The sequence below is a fragment of the Ranitomeya imitator genome, chromosome 2, assembly GCF_032444005.1.
Source record: "Ranitomeya imitator isolate aRanImi1 chromosome 2, aRanImi1.pri, whole genome shotgun sequence".
Lineage (NCBI taxonomy): Eukaryota > Metazoa > Chordata > Amphibia > Anura > Dendrobatidae > Ranitomeya > Ranitomeya imitator.
Genome location: NC_091283.1, coordinates 212,304,072 through 212,324,119, shown reverse-complemented (window position 1 = coordinate 212,324,119; position 20,048 = coordinate 212,304,072). Strand labels below are relative to the sequence as shown.

The following is a 20,048-nucleotide window of genomic DNA, read 5'->3' as shown; positions in this document are numbered from 1 at the left end:
GCAAGTAATAGGGTTCTGTACAGTGTCCCCTCCTTACCAGAGAGTTGGGGCACCACACCTCTAGCTATGATGCAGTACCTCTGTGGCAACTGAACCCTCAAGGGTGCCACAAAAGCTTTAAAGACACTTGGCATTTTCTCAAGGAGTTTCTTCACGTAATTACCGAGAATGGCCTTCCAGCAGTCTTAAAGTATTTCCCAGAGGAACTAATCACTTGTTGGTGGTTTTGTTTTAACTCAGCAGCTAAACTCATCCCAAATCATCTCAAATGGGTTTAACTCAGGTGATTGTTGGGACCATGACACTTGTCGCAGCACTCCATCCCTCTTCCTTGCCCTGTTGCAACACAAATGATGGCCTCATTAAGTGCGAACCAGATGGGATGGCATTTTTTTGCAGAAAGCTTTAGTATCCATTCTAGGTAAGTGTGCCTTGAATTTGGAATAAATCACCAGCAGTGTCATCAGCAAATCACCTCCACATCATCATGCCACCCCCTCCATGCTTCATGCTGTGTACCATATACTGTACGTATAAACTATGAGCTTACCTTTTCTATGTCTCACAAAGACATGGCAATTGGTACCAAAAGTCTCAAATTTTGACTCATTATATCACAGTATAGATTTCCACCGATCTAATGTCCAGTCCTTATGTCACTTGATCCATACAAGTCTCTTTTTGTTTGCAGTTCTCAGCCATCGCTTTTTCCGTAATTTGACCATGAAAGTCTGCTTGATGCAGTATCCACTGGACCGTTGATGTTGAGATGTCTGCATGATGTTTCTGTATCATTTATGAGTCTGTTATCTGAGGTGCTGTCAATTTGCATTTTCTGCAGCTGGAAAATCTGATGAACTTATCCTCTACAGCAGAAATTATTCTTGTTCTTGCTTTCCTGAGTTAGTCGTCATGAGAGCCAATTTCCTTATAGCTTTTCATGGTTCTCATGGCTGCACTTGAGGAAAACCTCAAAGTTCTAGCAATCTTCTGGATTCTTTGATGTTCCTGTCTTAAAATCATGGACTGTCATTTCTCCTCACTTAGTTGAGTAGCACTTGCCATTTTCTGTCCTAGAACAGTTATGAAACAGGTCTTAGCACTGTACGGAGCTGTATACCAACACTGCTTCTGCTAAACATACCTGATGTTCACAAACAAACTTCTGAAGGACTTGAATCAATGAACTCTTGAAAGGGTATGCCTGTTTATTAGGAGCAATTCCAAGTTACTACCTGATGAAACTGTTTAATAATGACGAGGGGGTAAAGTTGTCATCCGAGTAAGGGGGAGCACGTTGAGAAATCTAAGGTTTAACAAATATTCTGGATTGTTTTGCATGTGTTTCTATACTCCTTGTTTCCATATGTGTTCCTTCATGGTTTTACTGTCTTCCGTCTGAATCTACAATGTGCACATTCCAATAAAAACAAGAAAAATCATTGCTTATACCAGTGTGTCCAAGCCAATTGACTGGTACTGTAAAAAGCATGACAAGCAGAAAAAAGGACCGCTAAGCTGTGTGCCATAATACCATCCATAGCTGTGAAAAAAGATACATATTAAATAGCCAGTGTTGTCTGACACCAAAGCCAGCCAATATAACAAACTGCCTCAAAATATAAGAAATTGGGCAATAGCAGTCTGTATACGTTATCTTATAGTATATTATTAACTTGAAAGATCTGTGCCTCTAATGAGAGTTTTTTCAGGGTGGTTCCAGCTTTGCAAAATAATTTTTTAGTGAATAAAAGTAAAGGTTTTTATCTGGTTTGAGTAGCTAAGTTTATGGGAATATCATGTACAAACACACATAGAAAAAAATGGGATGTAGAATTCTTGGAGCACTTACAGTAGGTGTGACACCATAAACTCAAGAACATCACGTCAATAGTCTTGAAGAACTGTACGTTCCCGAAACATATGTAGGACCATCTCAGTAGTAAATAAACATCTTGGGCAGTCTGCCGATTCCAAGCTTCCCATACTTTTATTTACAGACACTTTGCTTTTGTTTCCAAGTTTAATTGTGTTTTATTATATTGTTCCTTCCTGTCCTTTAACAAACATTCAGTGTTATTTTTTCCTGAGATTTGGCCCAAAATGTGAATGAGTTGAATTGATTAAAATATTGCAAAACCTTACATGTTTCATAATAAGCCATCAAAAACTGGTGTTTTATTGTAGCTGGCTACGTGTTTAAGAGAAGTCACTTTCACAGTAGGGATTGAAAACTGATTTCAGCTTTTTCTAAGATGCTTAACATTGAGGCAGTCGACAAGTCTCAGCCAAAACATAGTTCTGGCCAACATTTTTGGACTTCTTCTTTGATGTAGGGATAAAAGTTGGGGGTTCCCTTATGTCTATAAAAAGACTCTGCACTGTTAATGCACTCATGAGAATAATCTCCATTTAGCAATATCCTTTAGATGCCTTCCATGTAGCCTACTTTAAATGTTTAGCTAAAGGTTTATTTATTTCATAATTGCTTTATTTTGATTTAACTACAGTGGTTTTATGGACCTAAAACGGTGACGTGGCTAAAAGAGTACCACCTATTTTGCTTTTGAGACTGAAGCAGATCTTATGGGTTTGAGGGTTTAAGAAGAATGGTTCCCAAAAATAACTATTATGTAGGCTCTGTGGTAGATCGGCTCACTCGGTTGCACGTGGAGGTAGTCACAGGAACACTGCGACTTTAAGGATGCACTTGGTTTATTAGATACAGCACAAACCAAGTTTAAGCACAAAGTTAACATGGCCCTCTGGGCAAAACAGCGAAACAAAACAAAACAAAACTATAGCACTTCATACAGTCATTGCATTAGTGGGTATCGGCCCACTCAGGGTTAGCAAGACCCATGGTTCAGACATAAGCAAAAGCACAAACAAATGGAAGGTTCTTCTCCAGACACTCCACCCTGCTCCCTTTGGAGGCCAGCTACTTAAGCACCAGACCATGTGACTCCTTCCTCATGTGACTAATCACATAACTGTGACATCACACAGGTCCTGTCAGCACACTGCGGCTCTGCAGGTGGAGATAAGGTGGACATCCTCCCACCCACTCCATGGATGTCCACATGAAAGCCAGCCCATTATGCCACTTAGCTTAATCCTCACAACACTTAGTGTGCTGACTGCTGGATGAAAAACTCTTGGTTTATATCACTGTCGCCATTAGGCATAGTGAAACATATTTCCCCTCCAGCACTTTACCAGTGACTTTGTCACAGCTCATACAACTTTGTTAAGGAAATGTGTCTTCAGAAAATGACCTATTGTTTAAATCAAGTTTTTTTTAGTTACACATATCTTAAAGTGCTTAAAAAAAAAGAAAGGAATCCATAAAATAAAAGAGTACTAAAACTTCACATTTATTGGGAATATACTCTCTACTGTAAGCATTGGCCTCCTGCTACTGTGTGAAACAGTGTGCAGGGAATGGCCGCTGCAAATAGAACAGGGAATTTGGAGGGCGCCCGCACGTAAACTGTGTGCACTCTCGCTTCTGCAGTGTTAGTGTGTACAATGGCTGAAAATACAATATGGGCAGCACTCCAAAAACAAGTGCTGTCAACCACCATAAGGGAAGGGGCGAAGGATGGTAATTAAGGGGACAAAACGGTACCCCCTGAGCACTTAGCCACACAGGGGGTGCACCATATGTTTAATTTTATAGGGGCTAAGTCTCTCATATAACTGTATACAGTAAATGATTTAATTTGAGGATCATAGAATCATAGAATGTTTGATTTGGAAGGGGCCTCCAGGGTCATTGTGTCCAGCCCCCTGCTCAATGATAGACTCTCTGGGGTGATAGACTCTCTTTAATGCTCTTGGTTTTTTAGTCATTAATACCATAGGTCCATGTACGAATTGATTCTTAATGTGAGCGCTATTTAATGTGTACCCTCAATCTGCTATCTCTCTGCTCTACAGGTTCAGTCTTTTTGCTGTGGATACTCATGGGCGGCACTCAGCACAAAGTCTAGTCACACTACGGACTGCTTGCTCTTTAGTGGATGACAGTAAAGCAGAAGGTAGGCATCTGATATATATACAAAAGTACCTGCCTATCTGCGGGGATTGGCACCCTAGGGGAAACATTGTGGCGCCCCCGCTCCACGATGGCTGGCCCTGAGGTCCCTAGATAAACCCTAATAGTCCAGTTGGGTCCCTCTACCCAGATAAATTGCTAAAGGTACCTTTAGCAATTTATCTGGGTAGAGGGACCCAACTGGACTATTAGGGTTTATCTAGGGACCCCAGGGCCGACCATCGTGGAGCGGGGGCGCCACAGCGTTTCCCCTAGGGTGCCAATCCCCGCAGATAGGCAGGCACCAGTTTAGCTATCATTGTAGAACACTCATCCCTATACCATAGTTTCACGGTGTGTTTTGTGTGTTTGGTATGACCAAAGGTTGGTGGTATTTTAACTATTTAATAATAAAATTTATTTTATGGGGTTTATTATGATTTAGTCTGTGATTGGTTACCTTAGGACAACAATTTGATTCAATATATACAAAAGTATCAGGAAGCTTCATTATTACATGACGTTATACTATTTTTGGCTTCCTATATGTAGCTTTTTGTAGAAAAGCACAATGAAGGACTGTTTCAGTCAACTTAAGTTTAAAGAGGATGTATAAAGCTGCAAAATCAAGGCCTCCTGCTTCTCTTCTGAAATTACCATCCTTCACCATGAATGGTTCTGATGTGGATGACCTGTATCTTGGGTCTGGTTGAACATCACAGGTGAGTATATTTTTTACTTGCCCTGGACTGTGCTGCACCTCAGCTCTATTTTATTGAATTGGGTTGAGCTATATTACCTTGCCCAACCTATAGGGGAACAAGGGTGCAGGGTCTGGAAAAAATAAATGGTTTATTGTTTTCTGATGCTACTATGTGTTATATTCCAAGTTAACAGCTGGTATTACCACTTCTGGAGGCATCAGAAAATTCAGCTTTATATTTATTCTGCTCAATGAATAATTTATTAATTTGATATAAATAAATAAGCCTTGTAAGTATATTAAAAGTCTATGCACATTGTTGCCTGAGAATAAAAGATGAAAAATCTTTATTATTATATGGGCATATAAAAAAATACTTTTTGACGCATTTTGAGCCTGACCGACTCTTAATTGTAGAAACGCGCTAGAAAGTATTTTTTATTTATCTGTAATACACCTTTTGAAGGAATCACAATATATAATTTTCCTCTTTAAATCTCCTGCTGGATTAGAAAATCCATTTTTCCAATAACTTTGTAGTGCTTGATGCCTCACAAGCTTCATCCGTGCACAAACAGGTAGACTGCATGAGTTGTGTAGTCCTCATTTTTTCATCTATACACCATATATCTGGGGTTTAGTTTTTCAAAACCATGGTCTACTAGTTCAGACGACTTTTTTCGATTCACCCTGTGGTCATATTCCGAAGCAGATGTGCCCATAATAGGTACAGATGTTAGGAAAGGCATGAAGCCTAATAAACCGCAAGCTGTGATACCCTGTGTGACACTTTCCTATCATGGCCAGCATTAATTTTTTCAACATTATTTCCTACGCTAGCTCTTATGTGAGATCAGACCAGCCAGGCTAACCTTTTCTTCATATCTTCTTGTTACCCTGTGGCCTCTTTATCAGTTGTCCTTCCTTAAACCACTTTTGGTTGGTATAAGCCCCTGGCAACCCGATCAAGACCTTCTGTACTTATTCATTCATCAAAATCACAATTTGGAACTAGTCAAAGAAATACAGTACATATATACTGTTTGTTACCAAAAAGGCAAAGCCATGAAATCAAGAAAATCCCAGCGTCGAGAAATAGAAATACATGCTAGGTCAGAAGTGGTCAGGTTGTGTCTTTGTTTCATGCCTGGTGATCCCCTGAGTATTGTGTTTTTTGTTCTTTTTGTAAATCTGCCATATGGTTCAAGAGATGTTGGCCTTTCTATTTAGTGCAAATTTTTATGGTCTTTACAAAAGGGAGGTGTGCCTCAGAAGATAATTATGCAGTGAAGCCTAAAGACACACCCCAGAGGATCCTGTGAGCCACGCCCTCCTATGAAGACCATAAAAATTTGCACTAAATTAAAGTGCCCATTAATCACAGACCATATGGTAGATTTTTATAAAGAAAAAAAATGGAATACTCAGGTGAGCTATGAGAATAAAATAAGAGTAAAAACTGTCCACATTTGACCTGAATACAAGTCACCTTTAAATGCCTTAGCTGAAACTAATACTGGTTATTAATAATTGTCTGATGAATGTTCTGCCACAGTGAATGCACTTGGGCAAATCATCAAGATCCACTGCTGTCAGCTTCCAGTGCAATTGCCGACTAATGATAAAAAAACAACAACTGACCAGCAGCTCCATGCAGAACAAAGCTAGTGTGAACAGGTGCAAGCTGCCATCACTGCACAATATACAAATGGGAGCATACAGCATCACTCTGTAAGAGCTAAGATGCATGCAAACATTGAACATATGACATTTAAAATACATAACTGCAATATAGAATATACTTACAAAAATGAAGGTTACCGAGTGCTGCTGTATTCTCTTGTTTGTAATGGGCTAATGATGTCCTAGATGTTTTCAGTGGGAGACAAGTCTGGGGAAGCTGCAGACCAGTATAGCAGGTATAGCCACACGGGCTGCTCCCAGTAGCACAAGCAACATGCAACCTGGTGTTTTAGTGTTGAAAAACTGCTCCTGGAATAGAGATCTCTTGATTGACGAGTCCCACTTTTATCTTAAATGCAATGATAGCTAAAGATTATCTTGGAGATCAACGGGACAATGCAATGAAGAGATTTTCATAGGAGAACATCATAGCATTGCTACACCTGGGATTGTGGTGTGAGGGGGCATCATGTAGGGTAGCTGAATCCCTATCTATGTTCTTCATTGCAGGTCTACTAACATCTTGCCATTTCATTGATTTGGTCATGGAACCAGTTTTACGGCCATTTCTCCTAAATGTCCCAGGAGCAGCCATATGACCTAACGTTGTTACCGTGGCCTCCTGCATCAATGGAGCTTTCTGATTTTGAGCATATATATCATTGGTCTGCTGTCACACCCACAGGTGGAGCATGTGGTATAGGTCCAGGCCTGCCTAGGAAGGGGCGTAACTAAGTATCTGCCTGGTGTTCACTGGAGCTCCAGAAGGTGGAAACGGGCTAGGCTAGGCTGCAGGTAGCAGCTAGGTAACACTCCTAGTCAGAACCCGGTACTGCAGTTGCTGACCCAGGATTCAGGTTCACTGACGCTGATTAAGGACTAGGGCTTCGTTCAGACTAATACATTTTGACTTCTCTACAGAACAGTTACTGACAAACTGGCTTTAGCAGACTGACTAGAAATGGACCGGAGGATGAAGATTCATTCACTGGTCACACACAGACCAGGGAAGCAGGTTGAGGTACTGGCCAAACACGGACCAGGGAAGCAGGTTCAGGTACTGGCCACACACGGACCAGGGGAGCAAGTTCAGGTACTGGTCACACACAGACCAGGGAAGCAGGTTCAGGTACCGGCCACACATGGACCAGGGAAGCATGTTCAGGAACTGGCCACACACGGACCAGGGGAGCAGGTTCAGGTACTGGCCACACATGGACCAGGGAAGCAGGTTCAGGTACTGGCCACACACGGACCAGGGAAGCAGGTTCAGGAACTGGCCACACACGGACCAGGGGAGCAGGTTCAGATACTGGCCACACATGGACCAGGGAAGCAGGTTCAGGTACTGGCCATACACGGACCAGGGAAGCAGGTTCAGGTACTGGCCACACATGGACCAGGGAAGCAGGTTCAGGTACTGGCCACACACGGACCAGGGAAGCAGGTTCAGGAACTGGCCACACACAGACCAGGGAAGCAGGTTCAGGTACTGGCCACACACGGACCAGGAGAGAGCCTTCAGGCACTGGCCACACGGACCAGGGAAGCAGGTTCAGGAACTGGCCAGACACGGACCAGGGAAGCAGGTTCAGGTACTGGCCACACACGGACCAGGGAAGCAGGTTCAGGTACTGGCCACACACGGACCAGGGAAGCAGGTTCAGGCACTGGCCACACACGAAACAGGGAAGCATGTTCAGGAACTGGCCACACACAGATCAGGGGAGAGACTTCAGGCACTGGCCACACACGGACCAGGGGAGCAGGTTCAGGTACTGGCCACACACGGACCAGGGAAGCAGGTTCAGGTACTGGCCACACACGGACCAGGGAAGCAGGTTCAGGCACTGGCCACACACGAAACAGGGAAGCATGTTCAGGAACTGGCCACACACAGACCAGGGGAGAGCTTTCAGGCACTGGCCACACACGGACCAGGGAAGCAGGTTCAGGTACTGGCCACACACGGACCAGGGAAGCAGGTTCAGGTACTGGCCACACACGGACCAGGGAAGCAGGTTCAGGAACTGGCCACACATGGACCAGGGAAGCAGGTTCAGGTACTGGCCACACACGGACCAGGGAAGCAGGTTCAGGTACTGGCCACACACGAAACAGGGGAGCAGGTTCAGGAACTGGCCACACACGGACCAGGGGAGAGCCTTCAGGCACTGGCCACACACGGACCAGGGAAGCAGGTTCAGGAACTGGCCACACACGGACCAGGGAAGCAGGTTCAGGTACTGGCCACACACGGACCAGGGAAGCAGGTTCAGGCACTGGCCACACACGAAACAGGGGAGCAGGTTCAGGAACTGGCCACACACAGACCAGGGGAGAGCCTTCAGGCACTGGCCACACACGGACCAGGGGAGCAGGTTCAGGTACTGGCCACACACGGACCAGGGAAGCAGGTTCAGGTACTGGCCACACACGGACCAGAGGAGCAGGTTCAGGTACTGGCCACACACGAAACAAGGAAGCAGGTTCAGGAACTGGCCACACATGCACCAGGGGAGCAGGTTCAGGTACTGGCCACACATGGACCAGGGAAGCAGGTTCAGGTACTGGCCATACACGAAGCAGGGAAGCATGTTCAGGAACTGGCCACACACGGACCAGGGGAGCAGGTTCAGGTACTGGCCACACACGGACCAGAGAAGCAGGTTCAGGTACTGGCCACACACGGACCAAGGAAGCAGGTTCAGGAACTGGCCACACACAGACCAGGGGAGAGCCTTCAGGCACTGGCTGCTCATGGACCAGGGGAGCAGGTTCAGGAACTGGCCACACACAGACCAGGGGAGAGCCTTCAGGCACTGGCTGCTCATGGACCAGGGGAGCAGGTTCAGGAACTTGCCTCACACGAAGGGCAAGCAGGAGACATGCCAGCAGAAAGGGACCAAGCCACAAGGCCGGAGTAGTGAGTATGCCAGCATCACTGCATGGAGGGTGAAGGGGAACCATGCAGGGGTGCTGGCAATAGAATTACATGAGCAATTGCAAAGGAGTTGCCAGCAGTGGTTCTTGATGATTTGCCCAATTGCATTCAGTGTGGCAGAGCATTTATCAAACAACCGTCAATAAACAAGTTAATAACATGGAGCTATGTGTAAGTGTGAGGATTTCTGCATGTGGTGCTCATAATTGATACTGAATTAATCAAGATGTCACAGAAGGCAGGAGCTGCTGCAGCTAATACTGTGCCAGAAAATAAATCTTCACTGCTCCCCTCTTCCAAAATCCTGCCCACCCTTGGTGGGAGGGACTATGGGTGTGGGGAGCAGTGAATATTCATCTTTTTTAATAGCAGGCACACTGTTAGCCACAGCTACCGGAAAATCACGTGTCCCTGCTATTAAAGATAATGAATATTCACTGCTTTTCATGCCCATGGACCAGTGAATATGTGGAGCAGTGAATATTCATTCTCTATAATAGTGGGCCCACGTGATCGCCCAGCCCCTGCAGAAAGCTGGCTGCTAACCGTGTGCCTGCTATTAAAAATATGAATATTCACTGCTCCACGCGCCCATAGTCCCTCCCACCTCTCGGCGCTGGCTTCAGTGCATAGAGGTGGGCAGGATGTTGGAAGTGGGGAGCAGTGAAGATTTATTTTCTGCAACAACGGGCACAGTGTTAGCTGTAGCAGCTGCTCCTGCCTTCTGTGACCCGCTTGTCCACCGCTGCCGCTCCCCCTATCCACATTCATAGAGGGAATGTCAGGACTATAAGACGCACCTCTCATATTCCTCCAAAGTTTGGGAGGAAAAAACTGCATCTTATAGTCAGAAAAATACAGTAATTTATGGACATTTATGGTGATTTCTTTGCCTGTGTGGATTGACGGGTTGTTACCGACATTTGGTGAGAATTACATGTCAATAGCACCTTTAGAAATAGATTTCCTTAGAAAATTGATGACATCTTCAATACTTATTTCACCTCCTCTATATACGTTGTATATTCTTTATGTTATCACAGTAAAACATGAGATTGTTTGGAATAGTGCGATAAATTATTTGCTTAGAGGCTTTTTTGGCCTCACTTACACTTCTGCTGTAACATTGCTGACTATTTTAGAAGAACAGGATGGTTTAACCTTTGTGCATCAGTGATTCATTCTGTCCACAATATAAAGGAAAGCTTTCTGAGCTAACAAGTCATTTACATTCCAGAAATCGCTGATAGAATTTATACATTATACAATGGATACACCAGTGGCAAGGAGCAGCAGATCGCCTACAACACCCTGATGGAAGTATCCGCTTCAATGCTCCTTCGAGTCCAGCATCATTACAATACTCTCTATGAGAAGTTTGGAGATTTTGTGTGGCGCAGTGAAGATGAGCTGGGACCCCGGTAAGAAAATTAATTAAGAAAATAAATCAGATTCTGTAACCTATTCTTTATTATTATTTATTTTTATTCTCTCTTTGAAGGTTTTCCCATTCATGTTTTTTGTATAATATGTGACCTTCACCAGCTGTGGTGGATCCTGTGTTATTTGCCTCCAGGTTTGTAACAGAGGTTATAACTTTAACTGTAATCCTGCTTCTGAAAAAGAGGTGTCAGAGTATTGTGAGACTCAGATTTCTGTGTACATTGCATATAGACAATGAGCTGCTTATCAAAGGAGGGGGAGTGGTCAGACGACTTGGTATGAGGGAGATAGTTTTGGCAGTGATAATAACCTGGTGATAAAACATTCATTGTATGGAAACAGCAACACACAGCGTAATAAGTGACACATCTCTGAATTCTCAGTCTCAGCCCTTCCATTATGCTGTCCTCAGATTACATACCAATAACCTGCTCACAGATTCCCTTTAATGTCTTTTGCTTTATTTTATCATGTGCTAATCAGAGAGCAGCATGATGTAGAAGCAAACACCCTGTTTCCAGAAATGTGGCATTTACTTTACAAAAAGCAGTAATTTTGATAAAATCCTTGTTTGATTTGCTGCAGATCTAGCAGTTCTCTGAATGCTGAGCTGTGCATAACCCCGCCCACACCACTGATTTGCAGCTTCCTGTTTACTGTTTATTGTGATCCTTATTCAAAATAAAAAGGAAAAATATAGCAATTTTTACACTGGCCATTAGGGTTTTTATAGACTTTAACTTCTTACTGTTTCAGGAAACAACACATGTACATAGTCACATTGTTAAGATTCCAAACCCTATATTTTGTATGGAAGTGTCTAATGAACCAGTGCAAAGGTCATTGTGAAGGGAGGGGAGCAGGGTCAGCTGTGTCATCACCAATTGTGGATTATGTGTTATCAGCTGTGCATAGGTGTTATCAGTCATTGTCATCCTGCCTTGGATAAAATGGAGCCTTGCTGTAAGGACAATAAGTATGAGTCTAAAATAGGTTGTGTGGCGTGTGTAAGAATTGGAAGATTACTAATTAATTTTTTTTAATACAAATCGGAAAATGAAAAAAAAAAAAACATTGTCAAACATTAAATAAAGACACATGTAACACATAAACTTGATTTAAAAAATATGAAATTTTCTCATGATATCTTTCATTTAATGTCTATGGGTGGTGTAGAGGTTTTAGATGTATGGTAGCCACGTGGATCAAAGAAGAAATAATTTTTTTTACCCTTCATAAACTTCACAGCTCCAATATGAAAACATCCTTTCTTCAGCACAAATGAGCAACAAAACACTCCATTCTTTATGTAATGCAAAGTAAAGCAAAATGGCCTCACCAACTTGCAGGCACTTCTCAGTCTCTAGCAAAGACTATCCACCATTAACTGTCTTTCTCCAGCTTCGGCACAACATAAACTGCTGATCAAACCCAGGTGCTGTTATTAGACCTCTAAGACCAGGAGTGACCATTCCCACCCAGGCTCTTCTGGTCATTCCTAAATCCTGGACCCAAAATCCAGTCAAAAATAAAACCGTGTAAGTAACCTATTGATGTTGGTGCTCTTTCTCCCATGACTTACATGACTAAGGCTAGTGCAGGGGTCCCCAACTCCAGTCCTCAAGGCCCACCAACAGGTCATGTTTTCAGGATTTCCTTTGCATTGCACAGGTGATGCAATTATTACCTGGGCAAGACTAAGGAATTCCTGAAAACATGACATGTTGGTGGGCCTTGAGGACTGGAGTTGGGGACCTCTGGGCTAGTGAGCTCGGTGACGCATACCTACTATCCAGGATCTTCTGCTTTCTTACAATGGATGTAGAATGCGAGCCTATAAAACCTCCTATAAGTGTAATGTGTAGTTGTCCCAATTCATTTGTCCATATAGTGCATATACAGTCATGGCCAAATGTATTGACACCCCTGCAATTCTGTCAGATAATACTCATTTTCTTCCTGAAAATGATTGCAAACACAAATTCTTTGGTATTATTATCTTCATTTAATTTGTCTTAAATAAAAAAAAACACAAAAGAGAATGAAGCAAAAAGCAAAACATTGATCATTTCACACAAAACTCCAAAAATGGGCCAGACAAAAGTATTGGCACCCTCAGCCTAATACTTGGTTGCACAACCTTTAGCCAAAATAACTGCGACCAACTGCTTCCGGTAACCATCAATGAGTTTCTTACAATGCTCTGCTGGAATTTTAGACCATTCTTCTTTGGCAAACTGCTCCAGGTCCCTGATATTTGAAGGGCGCCTTCTCCAAACTGCCATTTTTAGATCTCTCCACAGGTGTTCTATGGGATTCAGGTCTGGACTCATTGCTGGCCACCTTAGAAGTCTCCAGTGCTTTCTCTCAAACCATTTTCTAGTGCTTTTTGAAGTGTATTTTCGGTCATTGTCCTGTTGGAAGACCCATAACCTCTGAGGAAGACCCAGCTTTCTCACACTGGGCCCTACATTATGCTGCAAAATTTGTTGTAGTCTTCAGACTTCATAATGCCATGCACACGGTCCAGCAGTCCAGTGCCAGAGGCAGCAAAGCAACCCCAAAACATCAGGGAACCTCCGCCATGTTTGACTGTAGGGACCGTGTTCTTTTCTTTGAATGCCTCTTTTTTTCTCCTGTAAACTCTATGTTGATGCCTTTGCCCAAAAAGCTCTACTTTTGTCTCATCTGACCAGAGAACATTCTTCCAAAACGTTTTAGGCTTTTTCAGGTAAGTTTTGGCAAACTCCAGCCTGGCTTTTTTATGTCTCGGGGTAAGAAGTGGGGTCTTCCTGGGTCTCCTACCATACAGTCCCTTTTCATTCAGATGCCGACGGATAGTACGGGTTAACACTGTTGTACCCTCGGACTGCAGGGCAGCCTGAACTTGTTTGGATGTTAGTCGAGGTTCTTTATCCAACATCCGCACAATCTTGCGTTGAAATCTCTTGTCAGTTTTTATTTTCCGTCCACATCTAGGGAGGTTAGCCACAGTGCCATGGGCTTTAAACTTCTTGATGACACTGTGCACAGTAGACAAAGGAACATTAAGGTCTTTGGAGATGGACTTGTAGCCTTGAGATTGCTCATGCTTCCTCACAATTTGGTTTCTCAAGTCCTCAGACAGTTCTTTGGTCTTCTTTCTTTTCTCCATGCTCAATGTGGTACACACAAGGACACAGGACAGAGATTGAGTCAGCTTTAATCCATGTAAACTGGTTGCAAGTGTGATTTAGTTACTGCCAACACCTGTTAGGTGCCACAGGTAAGTTACAGGTGCTGTTAATTACACAAATTAGAGAAGCATCACATGATTTTTCGAACAGTGCCAATACTTTTGTCCACCCCCTTTTTTACGGTTGGTGTCGAATTATATCCAATTTGGCTTTAGGACAATTCTTTTTGTGTTTTTTTCATTTAAGACAAATTAAATGAAGATAATAAAACCAAAGAATTTGTGTTTGCAATCATTTTCAGGAAGAAAATGAATATTATCTGACAGAATTGCAGGGGTGTCAATACTTTTGGCCATGACTGTAGCTATCATTATCATTTTTCTCATGACACATATAATCCCTGAATAATAGTGACCTCCAAGCTTCCTTTTACCATTTCTCTATTATCAGCACGTATGAATTATTAAGAAATATAATCAGCATCCTATCAAAAAGCACAGATTTATGACAGCTTCACTTTTAAATAATACTGTAAGTTAAAAAGTACTTGCACCAATACTTACAAGCAAACAATAGATGTAATAAATGATCTATATATTGATTAAAAAGTTACAATAAGAATTCCGTATTGTGGAGGATTAGAAACCGTTTTCTGTAACGCGGGCCATAGTTTGCCTTCTAATCCCTTCTCATTTAGGAAGACATTGCATTTTTCCCTTTTAAGCTCATTCTTTCCTTTTCTACGAAGCTTTGATGGATACTCTGTTTTTAGAAAGAATTATGTCAATGTAACTACTGTTTTTGAATAGCGGTGATTCACGACACAACGAAACCTCTCATATTATTGCCGTTATATTATTTAAGATTTAGGGATTTAAGGGATTTTCCGAAATACAAATTTCAGCATCAAACGAAATAAAATAGCACAGTACACGGAACTGGAATTAACACATTACCATATGACAAGACTCTCCACATGAGTCACAATGGAAAAGCTACGGTAATTACGGCATTTGAGGACAGTGACCATGTTTTCATGCTTTGGGGCCAGCCATGAAGACCCAGATTAGGCGATCCAGCTTAGATTTATTAGATTCCCTTTGTTTAACACATGTGCTAATTGGAATGTTTCATTCCCATGATGACCATCTCTCATGAAGCCACGTAATAAATAGCATGGCTTCCTAATTCAGTGTATCTGCAAACATTTACTTGTATTCATCCTTAGCTTCTATTCCTACTTATTTTTATTATTTCATCATTCGTCAATTAACCCCTATTTTTTTTTCGTTTTTCGCATCTTCAATTTTTCCTCTCCTTCTCAGAGCCATAACGTTTTTTTTTCTGTCCACCTAACCATATTGGGGCTTGTTTTTGCATAATGCCATCAATTTTAACATGCAATGTACCGGAAAGCAGAAAAAAAAAGTGTGGCAAAATTGCGAAAAAAAAGCACACTTCTACAATTTTTTATTTTTTCATTCACAGTGTTCATCATGCAGTAAAATTATCGGGCAATATGATTCTCCAGGTCTGTACGACTGCGCAGATACCAAACATGCATACATTTTTGTTTAACTGGGGAAAAGAAAATTCAGAAATTTGTAAAACCATAAAATCAAATTTGCTTGTATCGCTATTTTTCATTACCGTATCGTTTTGATTTTTTTTGATGGAGCTGTGTGAGGGCTTATTTTTTCTGTCTTGAGCTGATATTTTATTGAAACGATTCAGAGCTAGATACGATGTTTTGATTGCCTCTTATTGCAATGTATTGCAATGGTGCAGAGGCCGTAAAAACGAAAATTAGATTTTTTTTTCTCATTACACTGTTTACTGATTGGGTTAATTAACCCCTTTCTGACATCGGACGTACTATCCCGTCCATGTGGGGTGGGCCCCTATGACCATGGACGGGATAGTACGTCCAGCGCGATCGGCGGCGCTCACGGGGGGAGCGCCGCCGATCGCGGCCGGGTGTCAGCTGCCTATCGCAGCTGACATCCGGCACTATGTGCCAGGAGCGGTCACGGACCGCCCCCGGCACATTAACCCCTGGCACACCGCGATCAAAGATGATCGCGATGTGCCGGCGGTGCAGGGAAGCACCGCGCAGGGAGGGGGCTCCCTGCGGGCTCCCCTGAGCCCCCCGCAGCAACGCGATGTGATCGCGTTGCTGCGAGGGTCTTACCTCCCTCCCTTCCTGCTCGAGCCCCGGATCCAAGATAGCCGCGGATCCGGGTCCTGCAGGGAGGGAGGTGGCTTCACAGAGCCTGCTCAGAGCAGGCACTGTGAAGGCTGCAGTGCTGCATATCAGATCAGTGATCTGACAGAGTGCTGTGCAAACTGTCAGATCACTGATCTGTGATGTACCCCCCTGGGACAAAGTAAAAAAGTAAAAAAAAAAATTTTCAAATGTGTAAAAAAAAATAAAAAAAAATATTCCAAAATAATGAAAAAAAAAAAAAATATTATTCCCATAAATACATTTCTTTATCTAAATAAAAAAAACAAAACAATAAAAGTACACATATTTAGTATCGCCGCGTCCGTAACGGCCCGACCTATAAAACTGGCCCACTAGTTAACCCCTTCAGTAAACACCGTAAGAAAAAAAAAAAAAAAAAAAAAACGAGGCAAAAAACAACGCTTTATTATCATACCGCCGAACAAAAAGTGGAATAACACGCGATCAAAAAGACAGATATAAATAACCATGGTACCGCTGAAAACGTCATCTTGTCCCGCAAAAAACGAGCCTCCATATAGCATCATCAGCAAAAAAATAAAAAAGTTATAGTCCTGAGAATAAAGCGATGCCAAAATAATTATTTTTTCTATAAAATAGTTTTTATCGTATAAAAGCGCCAAAACATAAAAAAATGATATAAATGAGGTGTCGCTGTAATCGTACTGACCCGAAGAATAAAACTGCTTTATCAATTTTACCAAACGCGGAACGGTATAAACGCCTCCCCCAAAAGAAATTCATGAATAGCTGGTTTTTGGTCATTCTGCCTCACAAAAATCGGAATAAAAAGCGATCAAAAAATGTCACGTGCCCGAAAATGTTACCAATAAAAACGTCAACTCGTCCCGCAAAAAACAAGACCTCACATGACTCTGTGGACCAAAATATAGAAAAATTATAGCTCTCAAAATGTGGTAACGCAAAAAATATTTTTTGCAATAAAAACCGTCTTTCAGTGTGTGACGGCTGCCAATCATAAAAATCCACTAAAAAACCCGCTATAAAAGTAAATCAAACCCCCCTTCATCACCCCCTTAGTTAGTGAAAAATTAAAAAAATGTATTTATTTCCATTTTCCCATTAGGGCTAGGGTTAGAGTTAGGGCTAGGGTTAGGGCTAGGGTTAGGGCTAGGGCTAGGGTTAGGGCTAGGGTTAGGGCTAGGGTTAGGGTTAGGGCTAGGGCTAGGGTTAGGGTTAGGGTTAGGGCTAGGGTTAGGGCTAGGGTTAGGGCTAGGGCTAGGGTTAGGGCTAGGGTTAGGGTTAGGGTTAGGGCTAGGGCTAGGGATAGGTCTAGGGTTAGGGCAAGGTTAGGGCTAGGGTTAGGGCTAGGGCTACAGTTTGGGTTGGGGCTAAAGTTACAGTTAGGGTTTAGATTACATTTACGGTTGGGAATAGGGTTGGGATTAGGGTTAGGGGTGTGTCTGGGTTAGAGGTGTGGTTAGGGTTACTGTTGGGATTAGGGTTAGGGATGTGTTTGGATTAGGGTTTCAGTTATAATTGTGGGGTTTCCACTGTTTAGGCACATCAGGGGCTCTCCAAATGCGACATGGCGTCCGATCTCAATTCCAGCCAATTCTGCGTTGAAAAAGTAAAACAGTGCTTCTTCCCTTCCGAGCTCTCCCGTGTGCCCAAACAGGGGTTTACCCCAACATATGGGGTATCAGCGTACTCAGGACAAATAGGACAACAACTTTTGGGGTCCAATTTCTCCTGTTACCCTTGGGAAAATACAAAACTCGGGGCTAAAACATATTTTTTGTGGGAAAAAAAAGATTTTTTATTTTCACGGCTCTGCGTTATAAACTGTAGTGAAACACTTGGGGGTTCAAAGTTCTCACAACATATCTAGATTAGTTCCCTGGGGGGTCTAGTTTCCAATATGGGGTCACTTGTGAGGGGTTTCTACTGTTTAGGTACATTAGGGGTTCTGCAAATGCAATGTGACGTCTGCAGACCATTCCATCTAAGTCCTCATTCCAAATGGAGCTCCTTCCCTTCCGAGCCCTCCCATGCTCCCAAACAGTGGTTCCCCCCAACATACGGGGTATCAGCGTACTCAGGACAAATTGGACAACAACTTTTGGGGTCGAATTTCTCCTCTTACCCTCGGGAAAATACAAAACTGGGGGCTAAAAAATAATTTTGGGGGGAAAGATTTTTTTTTTTAATTTTCACGGCTCTGCGTTACAAACTGTAGTGAAACACTTGGGGGTTCAAAGCTATCACAACACATCTAGATGAGTTCCTTAGGGGGTCTAGTTTCCAAAATGGTGTCACTTGTGGGAGGTTTCTACTGTTTAGGTACATTAGGGGCTCTGCAAATGCAATGTGACACCTGCAGACCATTCCATCTAAGTCCTCATTCCAAATGGAGCTCCTTCCCTTCCGAGCCCTCCCATGCTCCCAAACAGTGGTTCCCCCCCACATATGGGGTATCAGCGCACTCAGGACAAATTGGACAACAAATTGTGGGGTCGAATTTCTCCTGTTACCCTCGGAAAAATACAAAACTGGGGGCTAAAAAATAATTTTTGTGGGAAAAAATGTTTGTTTTATTTTTACGGCTCTCCATTATAAACTTCTGTGAAGCCCTTGGTGGGTCAAAGCGCTCAGCACACATCTAGATAAGTTCCTAAGGGGGTCTACTTTCCAAAATGGTGTCACTTGTGGGGGGTTTCTACTGTTTAGGTACATTAGGGGCTCTGCAAACGCAATGTGACACCTGCAGACCATTCCATCTAAGTCTGCATTCAAATGGCACTCCTTCCCTTCTGAGCCCTCCCATGTGCCCAAACAGTGGTTCCCCCCACATATGGTGTATCATCGCACTCAGGACAAATTGGGCAACAAATTTTGGGGTCCAATTTCTCCTGTTACCCTCAGGAAAATACAAAACTGGGGGCTAAAAAAATAATTTTTGTGGGAAAAAAATTTTGTTTTATTTTTACGGCTCTGCATTATAAACTTCTGTGAAGCACTTGGTGGGTCAAAGTGCTCACCACACCTCTAGATAAGTTCCTTAGGGGGTCTACTTTCCAAAATGGTGTCATTTGTGGGGGGTTTCAATGTTTAGGCACATCAGTGGCTCTTCAAACGCAACATGGCGTTCTATCTCAATTCCTGTCAATTTTGCTTTGAAAAGTCAAACGGCGCTCCTTCCCTTCCGAGCTCTCCCATCCGCCCAAACAGTGGTTTACCCCCACATATGGGGTATCAGCGTACTCAGGACAAATTATACAACAACTTTTGGGGTCCAATTTCTTCTCTTACCCTTGGGAAAATAAAAAATTGGGGGCGAAAAGATAATTTTTGTGAAAAAATATGATTTTTTATTTTTACAGTTCTACATTATAAACTTCTGTGAAGCACTTGGTGGGTCAAAGTGCTCACCACACCTCTAGATAAGTTCCTTAGGGGGTCTACTTTCCAAAATGGTGTCACTTGTGGGGGGTTTCAATGTTTAGGCACATCAGTGGCTCTTCAAACGCAACATGGCGTCCCATCTCAATTCCTGTCAATTTTGCATTGAAAAGTCAAACGGCGCTCCTTCCCTTCCGAGCTCTCCCATCCGCCCAAACAGTGGTTTACCCCCACATATGGGCTATCAGCGTACTCAGGACAAATTGTACAACAACTTTTGGGGTCCAATTTCTTCTCTTACCCTTGGGAAAATAAAAAATTGGGGGTGAAAAGATAATTTTTGTGAAAAAATATGATTTTTTATTTTTACGGTTCTACATTATAAACTTCTGTGAAGCACTTGGTGGGTCAAAGTGCTCACCACACCTCTAGATAAGTTCCTTAGGGGG

General features: G+C 42.8%; 1 protein-coding gene across 1 annotated transcript in view; it reads left to right on the top strand.

Annotated features, from left to right (window-relative positions):
* The window catches only part of ASTN2 (astrotactin 2), a 1,089,443-nt gene that overhangs the window by 1,018,231 nt on the left and 51,164 nt on the right, over positions 1–20,048 (top strand). Inside the window, exons 20-21 of the mRNA XM_069748558.1 lie at positions 3,943–4,043; positions 10,607–10,790. Coding sequence (XP_069604659.1) covers positions 3,943–4,043; positions 10,607–10,790 — 285 coding nt within the window. The remainder of the gene's footprint in view (positions 1–3,942; positions 4,044–10,606; positions 10,791–20,048) is intronic.